A 19,949-nucleotide genomic window follows, 5' to 3' on the forward strand; every position below is an offset into this window, starting at 1 on the left:
GGCACTACCTTCTGCTGCTCCCTCTGCAGAAGAACTCCTCGAAATTTTCTATATTCACCATTTCTAATTCCTCCTTTCCCATGCTCTCTCACAAATCTGCTCCAGCGGCAGTGGCAGGCCCACCACTGCCCTGGTTCCATTAAAGTTACCAGTAACCTCCACCTTGACAAAACCAGTGGTCACTCTAGTTCTCACTCAACACAGTGGCCTCCACTCCTCCTCTATACACTTTCTTCACTGGGCTTCATGGCATAATGGTCTCCTGGTTTCCTCCTACTGCAATGGTTACTCCTTCTGTCTCATTTGTCAGATTTCTTCTTCCAACACTGGAGATCTTAGGCTTCAGTTCTTGGTCACCTAATGCTTACTCTTTTGGTGAGCTTATCTAGGGTTTTTGTTATTATCTATATATGTTGAAGGTTCTCCAATTAGTATTTCCAGCATAGATCTTTTCCCGCAACTCCAGATTCATATAGCCAACTTATTTTCCAGTTGGATGCCTAGATAACATCTCAGACTTAACATGTTCAGAAATAAATGAATTCTCTTCAAACCGGCTCTCCACACTCATTTTTCCCACCTTCCATGAGGGAAAATCCATTCATTTGCTTTGACCAAAAACCTTGGAGGAATCCTTCACTCCTTATTTTATTTTCACTCTCTCTCTCCTCTCACACTTCATATGCTATCCATCAAGAAAATCGGTTGGCTCTACTTTTAAGATATATCCAGAATGTGACCACTTCTCACTACCTCCATCACTACCATCTTGGTCTGAACCACCATCATTTCTCACCTGATCAGAGTACAACTTCCTAACTGGTCTCTCTGCCTCCACCCTTGCTGGTCCAACAGTCTACTCTCCACCTTCCAGTTAGAATGAGTCTTTCAAAATACAAGTCAGATCTTATTATTTCATTGCTCAAAACCATTAACAATGCCTCATTTCATTCTGAGTAAGAGCTGTAGTCCTATAACCTAGAATAAAAGGTTCTAAGGTGTCATATGACATGGTCCATTTTCCTTCCAAACTCATCTCCCATTCATTCTCCTCTTGTTCCCTTCTTTCCAACCACACTCACCTGGATGTTCTGGAGACAAAGCAAGCTCCTGCCTTGGGACCTTTCTTTTCTTCTTCCTGGAATTCTATGTCCCCAGACATCTGCTTTGCTAACCCCTCAGTTCCTTAAAAGTCCTTGCTCCTCTCTGTCATCTTCTCAGTGAGGCTTAGCCTTAGTACCATTAAAGAAAATTACAACAACCCCTTCCTCGGCACTCCTGATTTCTTTTTCTTGACATGCATTTTCCTTACTCATTATCCCTTTCTCTTAATTTACCATACAGTTTACTTATTCACCATGTTCATTCTTTTATTTTTTTATTTTTTTGCCTTTCTCTACTGGGATATAAGCTCCATGAGAAAGTGAATTACTATAGTATATAGAATGGTAAATAAGGAGACAATGTAAAATTTAAGAGTATTAAATTCAATCAGGCAGAAAAGATACCTTGCAATGTGGTTAATGGGTATATAACCTAGTAAATAGCTAGGACAAAAGTTGCATGAGGTGATAGGAAAAAATAAAATGAATAAAGGAACTTGTGATTCACTAGGTTGTAAGAAAAGGGATGGGCTTTAGAAGTCCCATGAAAAGAAGGAACTTGGCTTGTTGTCCCGTATTTGGATAGAATTTTCCAAGCAGCACTGAGAAGCCCAAGAATCACCATCCACAACCCAAATCAATGACCACGGTTGCTGCAGACAAGAGATGATAAGTCTCCTTGGTTGAATGGGTAACTTTTAACGTGAGGGAAGTATGTCCAAAACAGTGCAGACACGATGAAGAAATGAATACTGCTCATGTTGAGTTTACAGAAACTTGGGAATTTTCTCATCAACATGCTGATTTGATTAAACTTTATAAGTTTAGTTTTAATTTTTATCCAAGTTCCAGAGGAACTAAAGAAGCCCATAATTAGCTCTCCTGGGCTTCTTATAAAATAAAGCAGCTCTTCCAATCCCATCCTTTTCTACTCCTCAGAGCCAATGACTTTGAACTCTTCATTTGGACCTGCTCCAGCCTGGACTCTGGCTATCTAGGACAGCTCTTTGTGCAACTGTCCATCAGAAGATCCCTTCACGTCTTCCTTATGGATGGATAGCTCCAGCTTCCTGAATGCCATACCTTTTTCTTTCTTGTATTATTTTCTTATAATGGTGGAGCACCCAAGAAAGGTAACACGGAAAGGAAATGCTAAAGATATGCATTTTGAAAATGGCTTTATTCTGCTCCCACACATTATTTATATTTTTAGTAAAATTTTGAATTTTGAAACATATTCCATTGTCCTCGAGCTTCCGGGGTTGCAGTGGAGAAGTCCTATACCATTCTGATTCCTGATCCATTGAATACACGTGTCATCTTGAAGATCTGAGGATCTTTTCCTTGTCACCAGTTTTCTTAAGCTTCATGATAAGATGTGTAGGTGTGGGTCTGTTTTTATTTATTGTTTTTGGTACTAGGATCTTTCAACTTGGAAACTACTGTCCTTCCGTCCTGGGAAATTTTGAGTTATTTCTCTGACTTTTTTTCCAACCTATTTTTTTCTATTGTTTCTCTTTCTGGAACTCCCGTTTGGATGATGGACTTCCACAACTGGTCCTCTAATTTCCTTATTTTTTTTTTCTTCTTATTTTCATCCTTTATCCTATTGTCTTACTTTTGGAAAGATTTCCTTCAAAGCTTTTACTGAGTTTTTAATTTCTGCTGTCATATACTTAATCTCTTTGAGCTTTTTTTGTTTTGTTTTATTTTCTGAAATATTCCTTTTTGTATCCCTCTATTTTGGTTTCATGGAAACAATGTATATTATCCTTTTGAAAAATATTATTGATGTTTTTGGAAGTTTCTCTCTTTTCCTATTTATTTTTTGTTCCTTCTGATTTTTTCTTTTCTGTCTGTTTGGTTTGGTCAATGTTTTCATATTTAAAAATTACTTAATTTAAGAGTGCTTAAATTAAGAAACACATTTCAATAGCTTTCCTATTGAGTAGGATACAAAACAGCTGATTGGAGTGAGGCTTGTTGGCTGTAGTTTTTACTGTAAGATGCTCTAGTTAAGCCAATTCCTAGGAGAATTCTTAATATCAGTAACTAGGTCTTTTCTCCTGGGTCAAACTACTTTTTTTTTTTTTTTAACATTTTTTATTGATTTATAATCATTTTACAATGTTGTGTCAAATTCCAGTGTTCAGCACAATTTTTCAGTCATTCATGGACATATACACACTCATTGTCACATTTTTTTCTCTGTGAGTTATCATAACATTTTGTGTATATTTCCCTGTGCTATACAGTGTAATCTTGTTTATCTATTCTACAATTTTGAAATCCCAGTCTATCCCTTCCCACCCTCCACCCCCGTGGTAACCACAAGTCTGTATTCTCTGTCTGTGAGTCTATTTCTGTCCTGTATTTATGCTTTGTTTTTGTTTGTTTGTTTGTTTTTGTTTTTGTTTTTGTTTTTTAGATTCCACATATGAGTGATCTCATATGGTATTTTTCTTTCTCTTTCTGGCTTACTTCACTTAGAATGACATTCTCCAGGAGCATCCATGTTGCTGCAAATGGCGTTGTCGGTTTTTATGGTTGAGTAGTATTTCATTGTATAAATATACCACCTCTTCTTTATCCAGTCACCTGTTGATGGACACTTAGGCTGTTTCCATGTTTTGGCTATTGTAAATAGTGCTGCTATGAACATTGGGGTGCAGGTGTCATCCTGAAGTAGATTTCCTTCTGGATACAAGCCCAGGAGTGGGATTCCTGGGTCATATGGTAAGTCTATTCCTAGTATTTTGAGGAATCTCCACACTGTTTTCCATAGTGGCTGCACCAAACTGCATTCCCACCAGCAGTGTAGGAGGGTTCCCCTTTCTCCACAGCCTCTCCAGCATTTGTCATTTGTGGATTTTTGAATGACGGCCATTCTGACTGGTGTGAGGTGATACCTCATTGTAGTCCCTATCAAATTACCCAGGACATATTTCACAGAACTAGAACAAATCATAGTAAAATTTATATGGAACCATCAAAGACCTAGAATTGCCAAAGCATTATTGAAGAGAAAGAAAGAGGTTGGAGGAATAACTCTCCCAGACTTCAGACAATACTATAGAGCTACAGTCATCAAGACAGCATGGTATTGGTACCAAAACAGACATATAGACCAATGGAACAGAATAGAGAGCCCAGAAATGAACCCACAAACTTTTGGTCAACTCATCTTCGACAAAGGAGGCAAGAATATACAATGGAATAAAGACAGTCTCTTCAGCAAATGGTGTTGGGAAAACTGGACAGCAGCATGTAAAACAATGAAGCTAGAACACTCCCTTACACCATATACAAAAATCAACTCAAAATGGATTAAAGAATTAAACATAAGACAAGATACAATAAACCTCCTAGAGGAAAACATAGGCAAAACATTATCTGACATACATTTCAAAAATTTTCTCCTAGGAGAAATAAAAGCAAGAATAAACAAATGGGACCTAATGAAACTTACAAGCTTCTGCACAGCAAAGGAAACCAGAAGTAAAACAAGAAGACAGCCTACGGAATGGGAGAAAATTTTTGCAAATGAAACCGACAAAGGCTTGATCTCCAGAATATATAAGCAGCACATACGACTCAATAAGAAAAAAATAAACAACCCAATCCAAAAATGGGCAGAAGACCTAAACAAGCAATTCTCCAAGGAAGACATACAAATGATCAAAAAGCACATGAAAAAATGCTCAATATCACTAATTATCAGAGAAATGCAAATCAGACATTATTTTAGTTGTAACTTTATTCCTACTTTCTTAAATCTCAGTATCACCAACTGCATTTTGGGAGTTCTGCACTGTAAATTCTGTGCTTCTCAGCTTTTCCCAATGTTAACCTTAGTTTTCTTAGGTCTGATAAGCCATCTGCTTTCCAACTTCCAAAATATTGTAACTGTTACTTCCTCTCTGTATTCCTTTTGCCCTATATTGCCTTCCAAGAAAATCATTTTACTGTCATTTCAGTTGAGTATCAAAAAGGAACAGGCCTTAATGGCTGTGTTTAATCTGCCATCTTTAACTGGAAGTCTTGCTTCCAGTTATGATTTTAAGACATTTGAAATACTCAGGAGCATCTAAATTATTGTTTGTTTTTTTTAAATGTAAGTTAGTATTTTTTAAATTGATTTACAAAATTAAAGTTGATTTACAATATCATATAAGTTTCAGGTGTACAACACAGTGATTCACAATTTTTAAAGATTATACTCCACTTCTAGTTAATATAAAATATTGCCTATATTTCTATTTTCTGGAAACCAGATATATCATGGTAGCTAATTCCCTGTGATTGTTTGATTATTCATTGTTAATGTCTTTCATACAACAGGGAACCCTAGGGAGTGAAAGAGAACCCCAGGCGACGTCTGAGGGGCTGGCGGTTTGGAAGAATTGTATACAGCTAGACATTCTCTGGCATAATTCCATAGAATAAGTATATCCCCTACCTGAAATGAATACTGTAACAAAATTAGTCAAATAGCTTGTTGTCCCTGTTGTTAGTGACCACTAGAAAACAGTGCTATCTTGTTATTTCATTGGCAAAAGACTCTGAGAAAGAAAAAATACTGTTATAACTTGGCTGGCTGGACATTACTTACTATCTCCAACTATTACTATAAACATCCCTAGAAAGGTCAAAGGTCTTTATTTTCTCTCTTCTACCCCAATTTTCTCTAAGAAATCTCCTATTTGCTTCGTGGCCACTCTGTGACTAAGTCCATCAACTTCTCCAGTCTTATTGCTTTATGTGTTAGTGATTCCTCCATAAAATAAGCCTGGAGGTCAAGCGATAAGTTTTAGCAGTTATTTCTAAAAACAGGAAACGCAACACTGCTGTTGCTTCAAAAGTTTTTTTTTTTTCTCTACTTTATAAAATGTGATATTTTCCCTCTAACTTTGTTATTCTTGCTGTACTCATAAAGTCAATAAGGAATTTGGCTTTTTAAGGTTAGCAAAGGCTAAGTTAAAGTGTTTTACAAGACGTTTTACTTAATGCTCTCCAGTGTTGAACACTTTCCCTTGAGAGGGAATCTACAGTAAGCTCTACAAGGACAGGGCGTTTCTGTGTTGTCCACCATGCTAGATCACCATATCACAAAATAGATACAGGAAAGAAAATTTCACTGTCCCTAGGTTTGCTATTTTCAGCTGCCACATAGAACAAGTACCATCTTTTTGGCTTCTTATTAAGTTTCACCCTTATATTTCCACATAATCTTGTCTTATCTACCAGGTCTTTGTTATTTTTATTTCTCTCCAAGTAAGCTATCTTGAGTGTTGAGCAATATCTGTTTTTTAATACATTAAAAAATATATCTGTCTTGCTGTCTTTTTAAATCAATTCTGCTTATAAATTATCTGATAGCATTAGAAAATTTATCAGTCACTGGCTGGAAAATGTTAAATATTCTGTTTTTTTTTTTTCCCATACTAGCAATTCTTTTGAGAATCTAAATATTGTCATCTTATAGTGAGTAAATGTGAGATTAAATATATCATAATTTCATTTTATTCATCTGTTCTCATGCTTAGAGTGAAAAAAAGGTGTTTGCTTCCAGAAGTTTCTACCAATGAATGAGAAATGGAAACAATAAAAAAAAATTAATAGAAGATAAATCTTTTAAAGATTTTTTTAACCCATATCACAGAATCAAAATATTACAGATAGCTAACATAACTAATACTCTTTTTTTTAAAGCCCAAGGTTAGCAATTTCTGGTAGTTATTCCATAGAAAAGTCACTAGACAAACATTCAAATCTACTCTTATTCGCATAAGATTCTACCATTTGGTTAATTAACCAAATGCTTCAGCAGCAGGACTGTGCTTTCCCCAACTAATGACTGACATTTCAAGTAAACGAGAAAAAACAGGCGTGATTGCAGAAACTTACTTCTCAGCTTCATGGATACTGGGCATATTTTTTTGGAATTCAGTCTTCTGCAGTGGTGGGTTGGCAAGTTGTCTTTCAAACATTCTTGCTACTTCACTGGGTTTATTTCCACCCTGAATTCTAAATCTCTAAGTACAAGTGTCTTTGAATAGCACCGTTTTTTCTCCATCTTTAGCAGACTATCGAAGTGAGAAGTCTACACCTTCCCGCTGTCTTCCTCTGACTAATTTTAAGATTTTAAAGCTGGGTAAGACAGTGGTAGCCAAAAGAATGAAGAAACTAATATGTGTTTTAAGTTCAAAAGAACAAGTTATTCATTTACTCAAGGAATGTTCTGGGAAGTATTTAACTTCTTAGATTAAACATCTTTAGTGGGCTGGAGAACATTTAAATATGTTGGCCCCCAACTGTTTCTCACAAAGTACTAGATTCAGTAATATTACATTTTCTGAAATAAAAGGTATATTGCTTCATAAAAAAAGAAAAAAGATAACAGGAAGTAGCGAGCATTTGTGAGAATGTGGAGAGATGAGAACCCTAGTGCATTGCTGGCAGGACAGTAAAATGGTGCAACCACTATGGAAAAGTGTATGCAGGTTTCTCAAAAAAATAAAAATAGAACTACCACAGGATCCAGCAATACTACTTCTGAACATATATCCGAAAGAATGGAAAGCAGAGTCTCAAAGAAATGTTTGCATACTCACGTTCATAGAAGCACTATTCATAATAGCCAAGAGTTGGAAGCAACCTAAATATCCATCAATGGATGAAGGCATGTGTGAAATGCAGTATATGCATACAATGGAATATTACTCAGCCTTAACAAGGAAGGGAATCTTATCGCATGCCACAATACTAACCTTAAGAACTTGATGCTAAGAGAAATAAGCCAGTCCAAAAAGACAAATATTTTCTGATTCCGGTTACATGAGATATCTAAAATAGTCAAATTCATCAAAACAGAAAGTAGAATGGAGGATAACAGGGGCTAAAGGGAAGGAGGAAAGGGGAAAAAAGTAGGTTTTATGGTTATAGAATTTCAGATGTACCAAGATGAGAAAGTTCTGGAGATCTGTTCCACAACAGTGTGAATATATTTAACACTACTGAACTGTACACCTAAAAAGTGGTTAAGATGGTAAGGGAAAAGGATACAATGTTTAAAAGGATCCTTATTTAAACTGTTCTCTGCCTATCATTCTGTGCATTTAAAAACCACAGTTTCCACAAGAAGAAAATGCTCGTCATTAGCATATGTTTTCCACCCTAAATCATGAATAATGATTTCACGCAGCTGTGGAAGAGTGTGGTCATTCAGACAGCACACACTTCTGCTGTGAGCGTAGGATGGTAACAGCACCTGGGCTGCTGCTGTGAGACGAGGGCAACGTTTCAGGCTTTAACCAATCGTAACTGCCCCACAGTTCACTGAATTAAAGAGCTACACAGCTCATGAAGGATAATTTATATAAAAATCAAGCACATACATAGCATAGTGTTTAAGAATATGGGCTCAGAACTCAGGCTGTCTGGGTCTGAATCCTGACTTCCCCACTTAAGAGACAGTATGACTTTGGACAAATTCTAAAATTTTCTAAGCTTTAAGCCTCCTTTCTCTCATCTGTGTGGTGAAAAGGCTGCAATCACTTTGTGGGATTCTCACAAGCAGTACATCAGATGAGGTATGTAAATGCTTACTGTGGTGCCTGGCACATAATCAACACTTAAATCTTGGCTATCATTACAATTTTTTTTCTCTTTTGGAAAAGATATTTGAAGCTAGAAGTTTTCTGTTCAATATTCTGAGTGATTCATCAAACTGTTTTAGTGAGTCTCTGAAATTAGGCTTTATAATTACTTTGATTTTGTAGACTACTTGATTCCTTCAAATACTAAGGCATTAAATATTCAAATATTAATAGTATTAATTTTTACCACTGTTACCTTCAAACTCTAAGACATCTTTTGAAGTAGTAAGGCAGTTTTGGCATCCCCTTGAAGTAATGGAAAAAAACACATTTGGAATAACCATATGAGGGGGCAGACATGCTCCTGACTACTAGCTATGTTACCATGGATACACGTGTAAACTTTGCATCTTTGCATCAGTATCCTCATATGGAAAATTAGATTAATTTCTATTAGAACCTTGAAAGTAAGCTAAATGTGATCAATTGTAATCATGCTTACCAGAAAAAAACTCTGTATACCCTGATGCTGTACAAATGTAATAAGTTCTTTAGAGTTATTTGATAATCAAATGTATGGATTTAGACTCAAATATATATCAGATATATATTATTAGTAACTGTTCATTGGAGAGTCATTGTACAGGGCAAAAAAAGTGTTAGCCAATTACATGCAGGTTTGCCTTGACAGGTGAAAACAGTATCTGTGTCTCAAACGTGGACCCAAAGTGCAAACTCAGCTAGACTATTAATTGCTTAACCCGGCAACTTGGGGGGAAGAGGCTGTTCTAAGATTTCCACTCGAGTCACTGCTTCTTCCAGGTTCCTACAATCCTTGGGCTCTTCAAACACAGACTGAAGAAAGATACTAAATGATTCTATTAATAGTGATTTGTTTTCCCTCCTTCACTTATGGAAATAGATGCCACACAAAGATGGAGGGTTTGATAATTATGAAGGGAAGATATATGTACTCCACAATCCTCTCATGACGATTCCTAAGTCAGGAAAACAGTCATTAAGACATGTTATTTATTCAATTTTAGATATCAGCAGAGCCATCGAGTGTTAGGATTGAGGGCTAATGAAACAAAAGCTAAACTTTGAGTGCCTTTTCTGTTTTGGACAATTCTGAGCAATTTACATGCTTTCCAATGATTCTGAGGCAGAGCTGTTGTGTTCATATGGTCCGTAAGAAAATTGTGACATAGGGAGGTAAAGAAACTTGCCTGAGAGCATACAGCTAGTAAATGTTTGAACTAAGATTTGAGCTCAGTCCATCTGACTCCAGAGCCAGCAAACTCAGCCAGGAGGTTTTCCAACATCCTTCGCCGAATACTCAGAGGTAACCAGAGATGCAAACAGAGTCACCTACTTCTCCCACTTTGGCCTAACTTTCCTGCTTAGTTTGTGCAGCTAGAGGCTGGCTGGCAGGCCTAGGAATCAGCAAGGTAGGGCTAACCCTGACTTTGGGTAAGATGAAAGGACACACAGGAGAACCGGAAGTGCTGCAGCCAGTCAGAGGTGAGGTGTTTCAAGTGTCAAGGAACAGTAATTACAGGATGTCAGACAGGAAAGGATGACTTTCAAATGGTCACTCTGTAACCAACCACAGCCATAAACAGTTATAGCAAAAGCCAAGCAGTAAGCCCGAAATGGGGTCGGAGGCAAGCTAGGGAACCAGAGTTAGCTCAAAAACCCTGGAATCAAAATAGTCACGGCTTCAGACAGGCAAAGGAGTAGGGGGTCAGGAATTTCAGGAGCTGGGAGGCGTCAGTCCAAGTGAGCAATAAAGGGGGTGGCACTTATTTCAGGAGGGTTTGGTATATTTTCTTTCTATGAAAGAAAAAGATTGAGAAGATTATCTAGGCAGTAACTAAGGTCAAAGGTGCCACTGTAGTAGTAGTGGCAGGAACGGGGTACAGAGGCGACTGGGAAGCCTGGGACAACTTTGTTGATAAAACACCATGTAAATACCTTTGAACTGATGAATATGTAACCAAATGTGTTAAGTATTTTGCTAACTAATGGATTTAGTACTCAGAGTCCAAAACTCACATGCAAGTGGAACAATGAAATTAACCTGTGTCACAAATTAACAACTGATCTATTTTACAACTACATTACATTTGTAACTTTCTCCTTCCTGTCTCCCTGTCACATTTTTACAATATATACACCCACACATATATATATACCCATATATACAATTATACACATGCACATACACATAGAGTATATATGGTAAAATTTTAATTCCTTAAAGTGTTGATAAGGAAGCTATGCTGGTACGTGAGAAGAACTGACCATGATTTGCACCCCCGAACCATACAGAATTATGTATACCCTATACATTAACTCATTTCTTTGCAAAGTAGACAAAGTTCTGATAGCTTCTATCAGAGTTACCACATATGTATTCACGTTAACTTAAGAAACTACCTAGCAGGAAAATTATTTTATCAATTCCAGTATTCCTGCTTTAGGAAATTATGCTGCATCAGTTGGTGTAGCCAGGTGACAGAACAGAATATAAGGCACAGTTTAGGTCTTAAGTTGATAACACTGAGTTATCACAAAAATAGCAATTACAGAAGGCAGCTACTAACTAGGGCTGGGGAGCAAAAGGAAGTGTTTGAAATTATTAAAACACAGGAACTTAGAGAAGGGTTGCTACTGGAATAAACCCTGGTTTTCAAAGTTAAGGGTAGCTGGATAGCTACCCATAGGAATAGCAATCAGCCAGGAAGGAGTTCCTTCTCTCTGCTCCAGCCTTGCCATCTCCCTCTGGCGCCCTCTATGGGCAAAGCAGAAACTTGGTTCACAGAGACCCAGCCCCAGCCACAACACAGCTGAGCCCAGAAGAGTGGGTTTGGATCTTGAGAGACAATAACCTAAAAACTGGCACATGTAGAACTATGTTCAATACAATTAAATTGTTCATGTGATTAATTTAGAAAATCTGCAGATGATTTTTCAAGCTAATATTAAAGGAAATATTTCATACATTTAGTACTTTTCTGGAAGATACTATAAATTCTTCTAAGTAAATATAGTTAAAAGTTACTCCCCCAAAATACAAAGAAAAATAATTTACACCAAAGAATCCTTCAGAAACAACTTAAACATTCCACTCCTACATGCAAGATGAGTGTATATGAAAAAAAATTAAATACTTTTTTTGCTTTAAATTGTTGAAGTTCTAATTATGCCTGAAACATAGTTTTAATTTGTAAAATGCCTGCAATATTATATAGCAGGAGCACTCTGTCTAAATATATAATGATGCCTGACTTACTTAATTTAAGAATTTCCTTTCTAATGTCGTAATGTAAGATCAATCATTATGATCATTACTTCACAGAACAAATAGTTTAAATAGTATCCAAGAGATATCCCCAACAGACTACTGCCTAAATACTGTTTTTTAAACATCACTCCTAATTATGTGTTTTGCATCTCATTTAGTTCCCACTTCATGTGTTATAAATATTGTATGTTTATTTTTACTCTGGGTAAAAATCTTTTGAAAATAGATTATACTTTTCAGGTCTTCTTCAGTAGAGTCTGTGGAATCAAATTTGATCTTTTCTTTTAACTTGGCTACTATTATAAGCACAAATTATTGTATAAGTCCACATGTTAGAATAGAGTAATAATTTCGATTCTTAAATTTTCTAGATTATTCAAAAATAACATAACTTTAATTCTCTTTATTAGAGTAATACATATACATTTTAGAAAATTTAGAAAATACAGAATAAAGTAGGAAAATTTATCTTACTGCTCCAAGAAAATCACAGTTCATATTTTAGTGCATTTACTTTTAAGATGTCTCTTTTCCATTTTAAAAATCATATTTATGATCAAATTCTATGTTCAAAGTTATAGCTAGTTTTGTCTTATCATAAATGGTATTTTCTGTGATATTAAACTCCTTTAATATAAAGGATATAATATAGGATTTAATATAAAGGAGTTTAATATCACAGGAAAATATGCAAGACCTTCTTAACACACTGTCAATAGATGAGCCATAATTTAATTAAACACTAGTTTTATAAAAACTTACAATGAAAAAAAACCAGAATTTCATGTTGTTGTTGTGTTTGTGTGTTTGTGTCATAAACAACACAAAATCTCTCTCTCCTCATTGACAATCTCTTAGCTACCATCATTTGTTGTTAATGTGTCTGCTGCTCTTTTCTAAGTTGCTTTTTTTAATCCGCCATTGACTTGGAAATCATATAATCAAATGTGTTCAGATTTTATCTAACTTCAGAGTTAATGTGCTTTGAAATGAGAATCTGAAGTCTTCCCTCTGAGAAAATTGCATGAGCTTAGGCACATAAATGAGGTGCCATTTATTTTAGCAATTCAGTACATACTATCTCTCTTTTTAAATACATTCATCCAAGATTCTTGGCTGAATCAAGTTGGTTGGTGTCACTTAATGTAGGTGTCATTAAATGAGATATTCTACAGTCACTTTGTACCTGCTTTAGTGGCGAACACAGTTGGGCAGATGATAGTTCATATTTGCATTAAAACAAAGAATGAATAAAAGATCAGTACAATAGAATTTAATGGAGACATGAAGACATTACTAGTACATGTCAAACCATCTCAGGCTCATCAGTCATCAAGGGCCTTTGAATGTCCTTTTTCATGCAATCAAATGAGGCAAATTTATTTAATTATAATGCTAGTGAGAGTGATGTGAAAGAGATTAATAGAAGAAATTTTCACGATCCTTTGTGGAAAGTGATTTAGCAATATAAATCTAGAGCCTTTAAAATGTTCTTAACTTTTGATTCAATTTTATTTTTAAGACTCTATTCTAATAATTCAAAATGCAGATGAACATTTATGCACAAAGATACTCACAGCAACATTCTTAAATACGAACAAAGACCAGAAACTTTAAGCATCTGATATTAACACCATGTTGAATAAATTTTGGTACTTCTACAGGTTAAGTTAATGCAAACATTAAAAATATTTAGAGTCACTAAATAGTTCAGTGATGTGATAAAAATGTATGTTATCAAGTTAAAAAAGGCAAAAACTGTGTCCAGTTATCTACATAAAAAGAAAAGTCTCATGGAGAAAAGCCATAAAGTAAGTGCACCTAAATCTTAACAATCACTATCTCCAGCTGATGGAATTATAGTTGATGGTTACCCTCGGTATTTTTCTGAATTATCCAAACTTTAAAAAATACATTTTAAAAAATCAGAAACAATACATGTTATAATAATTTTAAACACATGGTAACTGAGGTAGAAATATTATTTTAGTGTACAAAAATCTGATATTCTGTCCATGATAGCTTATATTTGGACAAGCTGGTACCCTAATTGGGAGAACTGGACAGAGGTACCTTAGCTTGGGTGGACAGAGAGTTAAGAGGCCTCCTTTCTTCAGAGACTCTGTGACACAGAGTCTTTCTCCCTAGTAGCTGTAGCCATCATCAGCAGAGACATCGAGTTTGAATGGGCACTAGGCTGTCCAGCAAAAGACTTTGTCTCCAGCCTTCCTTGGTTCTAGGGGTGGCCATGTGACTATTTTCTGGCCAGTGAGAAACGAACAGAAGCAATGATGTGGCAACTTTGGGTCACACGCCTACAAGGAAAGGTCTATGCCCACTTTTCCATTTCATCTCTTCCCAGGCTGAAATGCAGATACTGGAGTGGACATGAGAGAAGCCTTTTTAGACCAAGAGATGGAAGATGAATATTATGATGCCAGAGGAACTAGAAAGATTCTCTCCTCTTGACACTGAAAAACCTGCCCAGGACCACTTACTCTCAGGCTGTTTTCTGGGGCAAAAATAAAATATTTGGGCCTTTATTATAGTAGCAGCCAAATCAGTATCTTAACTATTGCTGTTTCTATCTGGCAGAAGCAGCTGGATTTAGCTGATTACTTTTAGAAGATTAGTTCGCTGTTAATTACACCCAAACTAAAATCACTATATTAAGCAGCTATTCCCTAACATTTGAATAGAGAATCTTGAATAACTCATTCTGGAGGCCAATTAATATAGCCCTTTGAGAGTGCAGGGGGCCATGCTACTTGAAACCAGATGTCCCTGAAGCCATCTAAGGCCTTTCTAAGGATGAATGCTTTTTTTAAAATTCCAAATTAAAAATCATTCGTCATGTGACATACGGCTCAGATTCAATCGCTAGAGAAGATTCAAAGTATTTGTTGGGATAATGTTGGGAGCACTTTCAAGTCACAGGACTTTTCACACTTGCTCAAATGAGAGTCCAGTTGTCAACTGTTCACAACAGACTGTCAGGCACTTCAGATCTGACATCTTAAGTGTAAAGAAACCTGGCTTTACTTCATACCTTAGAGAAGTATGTCCTTTCTTGGAGAACTAAATCATGAATTGACAGCAACTGAATATCGCTCAAGCATTTAAAATGGCTTTATTTGAAAGACTAATGGATATATTAGCAATCTATTCTAGATTCTCCAAATCATGTCTCCTATTAAACATGAGAAAAAAATGTATATAAAAAATTATTATTTCACTGGTGTTTCTGACCTTATCTAGCACAATTATTACTGAATACATTGTCTCTGTTAAATGGTTTTTTTTTTTTTTTAGATAATACTCAATTAAATAAACTCTTCCTTCCATTTAATTTCTGGATGTATAAGATGAACCTTCAAGTTTCCTTTTTTCAAATCTATATATTTTTTTCTCTTTTTCATATGTACCTATATAATACCCAAAGTTTCCCATTTAGTCCTAGCTACTCTGGTGAATATCCGTCCTTTCAGTCCACCAGCATATATTCCTCTGACTCTTGGTAAAAGCACTCCCACTCTTGTTCTGGTTCCACTCCTCTCCAATACAGCCCACATGCTCCAAGGGTACCTGGCTCGACCTCTAAATTAAAAGCAGAATCTTTGGCTCAGACCTAAACTAACTGGATTCATTCATCTCCAGCCACATTTATTGAGATCAGGGTGGTCAGTGCTCTAAGTTGATTAACTTAGGCTCAAGCCCAGGATTTTTGCTCAAGAGTTGGAAACGTGTACTCTTCTTTGCTGAATGTGAAAGAGGTAGCATATATGAGAAATCCAAGTTCTCAACCATTCACAATGGACTGTTAGCCTGCAGAGCTGACATCTTAATCATAAAGAAACCTGAATGTGAGCAAAGTAGTCATCTTCGGACCATGAGGTAGGAAGCTTGCAAGAATGGAGTTAGCACTAAAGAAGCAGAGTCAAGAAACAGAGCGGGCATAAAAATGGGCCCCTCCCATGTCATTTAAGTAGATAGATCAGGCCAGATCTCAAGTCCACTTGCCTCCAGATCTCAGTCACCCAGACCAGTGAATTTCTTTCATTGATTAAATCAGTTTGATATAGGTTTGCTGTTGCTTGTAACTAAAAGCATCCTGATGGAGACAGCAAGAAATTGAGCCAATGTGACAATGAGTGTGTATATGTCCATGAATAACTGAAAAATGTGCTGAACACTGGAATTTGACCCAACATTGTAAAATGATTATAAGTCAATAAAAAATTAAAAAAAAAAAAAGAAATTGAGCCAAATTCAGGGCTTAACTCTGACACTAATTTCATTGCACATTCCTGATCATGCCAATCTCCTCTCTTAAAGGTGGTCCTTGGTTTTTAACTTAACCACACCATTTTACACTATGTTTACTTTCATCAACTTCTGCAGAACTTCCCCACATGGCATGGGAAGGTGGTGGGAAAGAAATCTGTATTAATTCTCTGCCTACTTTGAGTCAGGCATTCAACATATCCTATTTTATTTAATTCTCAAAACCAAAAAGGTAGGTTTTCCTTTAGTACATACAGAAAATGAGGTTGAGAGAAGATTCCTGAGGTCCCACTGCAGTTAATGCAGCTGCTGGGACTTGAATTTCCAAAGCTCAGTCTCTTTCTATTACACTAGCTGGCTTTACACGAGTAATAAATTCCAAACTAATAAAAACAGGCCAATGGAGATACCATTTAACATGTGAGTTTTTGAAACTTTGGCTACCACTTGCCTCCCTAAGTTTGTATAACATATGAGGACTTAAATTCTGCTTTGGAAAAATTGAGAATTTTCCAGACCATTTAGAGATAAGTTCAATGTCTCCAGAACAAGACAGATATCACTGACTCTTAAAAAGAGAACAAGAATGTGCTAATTATTTAGATAGTCTGACGACTAGTAATTATCTTTCCTTGATCTTTATCCTCAGTAGGCATCACATGCCTCAAACGACTCTATATCAAAGAGCTATTTTCAGATTTCTTCTCCATCTTTCTAAGCTAGCCAGAGTCCCAAATCTACTTCTGTGGTTAAAGCACAATTCTTGACCATTTTTGACTGTTTTCTGCTTTCTTGCTGTAATTTCTCCTTTGATATTTTGACAACTTTCTTTTCCCTAAGAATCTTCTTCCCCTGCAGGTGGAGGCCAGCCTCTTTGTTTTTATGTCAGCTCTTCCTAGCAGGCACTGAAATTGAAGTTTCTCATTTTTTTCTCTCAACATCCTGTTTAACTCTTCTTTTAAAATTCATGCTCCTCTTTTCCTTTGTCTAAATCTTCACAGTCACCCAACCTCTTTCCTAATTGCACGTGCTATCAACTGTTCCTCTTTGAGTTACTTCTTAAATAGCAAAGTCATATCTAAAGTGCTTGGTAATCATTAATGGATCTCATCAAACTGAGCTCCATGCAACACAGAAAGTACAAAGCCACTGGCTCTGGACTTACAGGACTCTGCAATCTGGAAATATCTTCAAGGGGGAAAAAAAAATCTCCAATCTGGAGGCACAGACACAGTGGAAGCAGCATTAATGATTTTCCTGACTGTCAAAATCAAAGCACACAAGAAACACAACTGGCTATTGTCATATATGTTGTTCGCACCAGGGTGAATAATAAAAATGTGAGCAGCAATCACGGCTGGGGTTCAAACTCAGATCAGATCATCAAAGCTGCACCAGGACAGCGTACCGACAAGAAAGCAGTAGCTGTAAATATTATGTAAGGCCATATTCAGCTGCAACGTGTACTGGTTATTTCAAAGCATTTGCACCTAGAGATATAAATACTAATCTATTTACCTTGGGAAAACAGCTCCCACACAGACATTTCACATTGGATTCTGTAAGGGGAGAACACTGAACAGGCTACAGGTGTTTCACAAAGTTTTAAAGTGTTTCTGGGTTTCATAACAGTTTGGGATTGATTTAAATGGGCACTGTCAAACTACACAAATGTGAAATATGATCTACTGAAAATGATTTGAATATAGAATGATAGAATGTCAAAGTGCGAGCATTGATGTGAACGTCAGTGGAATTTTATAGGGACTTTCTTGTCATTCTTCCCATATTAACCAATCTAGTGAAACAGACAAAACAGAACTCTCTTGCCACTATTTTAGCAAGATTTTATCCTTTCTGGGTTATAGGATCTTGTATGTAGAAAACGTGTTTGGAAAGATGTCCTGGGCTAGTAACGTAGCACACAGAAATAAATATTCTCAATATTTTGTATGCAATAATCTACTTTTTAAACTGGTTTTTAATTTTTTTCAGCCTAATACCTAATAATCTGAGTGCATGGAAATAGACAATCTCGGTTGACTGGATTGTGAACTAATTACCACCTTTCGGTGAGCAATTTGGCAACACGTAATACTTTTCTAAAATCGTGAGTGGATCATTTGAACTTGGTGATAACACTAACAAATTTATCCTAACAAAGTCATAAAGAAGAAGAAAGACATAGATTTATGTACATGGATTTTGATTAAAATACTGTTATAGGTAAAAACGAACAGAAAATCTGACAAGTCCAACAACAGAGGATCAATTGAGTAAACTGTGATATATCTGTACTTCAGGATGTTATTAAATCATTGAAAATGATGCTGGGGGGGTGGGGGTATAGCTCAAGTGGTAGAGTGCATACTTTAACATGCATGAGGTCCTGGGTTCAATCCCCAGTACCTCCTCTAAAAAAACAAATAAACCTATAGTTACCTCCCTCCCAAAATAAAAAAAAAAAAAAGTAATACAATAATAAATAAATAGATGTTTAAAAAAAGAAAATGAAGCTAAAGAATCATATTCATTGGCACAAAAAGATATACAGGAATATACTAGTTAAAAAGAGCATTGCATATGTACTCTGTGATCAGCATGTTCTAGATGCTGGAACAGCAGCAGTGAACAAATCTAAGCACATCTCAGCCCTTGCAGAGCAAACATTCTGGTTCTTACCTTAGAGCCATATATCAACCCATTTTGTTAACGTGTATACACAATTTACACGTAGTTAGAAAATCTGGCAAATTATATAAAGTAGTTCTCTCTGGAAAATATATTTATACTTCATTTCTTCTATTAGTTTTCTATTTTCTAGTACTTTGTATAATGAACAAATAATCATAAATTATTTTTAATTAAAAAAATTGGAATATACAACAGCCAGCAATAATGAAAAAACTGGTGAAAAGGAGCAATAAGAAAAGGCTGTCTATCATTCAGGAAGCATGCTACTTTCTCATGATTCAGATATATTCCAGTTACGAAAAATGAGGTCGATGTTAGACTTCACAGACAAAAAGAAAAAGAAATGTCAGGGAGGATGACTGTTTTCAATAGATGCCATCATTCTTTTCACCAAAACAATCCAGGAGAAAAACAAAACAAAATTATCTTTTAGGTCTTATCCTCTGCAGTTCTATATTTTAGCATCCTCTAGTCCAGAATTATAACTTCTTCTGTAGAGACCAGAGGTCAGAGGACAGAAGATTTCATCAAAAAGGCAGATCTGAGACTTTCCAAAATGATGATAAGAAAAGGAATACAATTTATGGAGGACCTGATGAGGTAGAAGTGAAGGATTCTGTACTTGGAGCTTTTTACTTTCTGGTTTCTTTATCCTAATTCCACTGGGTAGTTGTTACCTATGAACACCCTTGGACAAGGTATCTTGTTCACATTCACACAGCTAAGAAGTGAGGAGATGAGATCGGAATTCATATCTGGGTCCAAAATCAGTCCCTCTTTCATTAACTCGGTTGGCAGGGCAGAAGAAAACAAGCTATCATGAAGCTAATGACCTAAGAAGTCACAGAATTTTAGATCAGGAAAGGATCTTATAGATCATGGGTTTCAATTTCCTCATATTACAGATGAAAATGGAGAGACTCCGGGAGGCTAAGAAACTTGCCCAGGGCCACATTCTCC

At 36.1% G+C, this 19,949-nt stretch overlaps 1 protein-coding gene across 4 annotated transcripts in view; it reads right to left on the reverse strand.

Moving 5' to 3' along the window:
• The window catches only part of OXR1 (oxidation resistance 1), a 302,119-nt gene that overhangs the window by 135,814 nt on the left and 146,356 nt on the right, over window positions 1-19,949 (reverse strand). Inside the window, exon 1 of one of the 4 annotated variants that reach the window (XM_014562930.2) lies at window positions 7,011-7,223. The exons of the other annotated variants lie outside the window; for them this stretch is intronic. Coding sequence (XP_014418416.1) covers window positions 7,011-7,023 — 13 coding nt within the window. The 5' untranslated portion in view covers window positions 7,024-7,223. Of the gene's footprint in view, window positions 1-7,010; window positions 7,224-19,949 lie in introns of those variants that run through there. 4 annotated transcript variants of the gene reach the window in all.

Source organism: Camelus ferus, chromosome 25 (assembly GCF_009834535.1).
Source record: "Camelus ferus isolate YT-003-E chromosome 25, BCGSAC_Cfer_1.0, whole genome shotgun sequence".
Lineage (NCBI taxonomy): Eukaryota > Metazoa > Chordata > Mammalia > Artiodactyla > Camelidae > Camelus > Camelus ferus.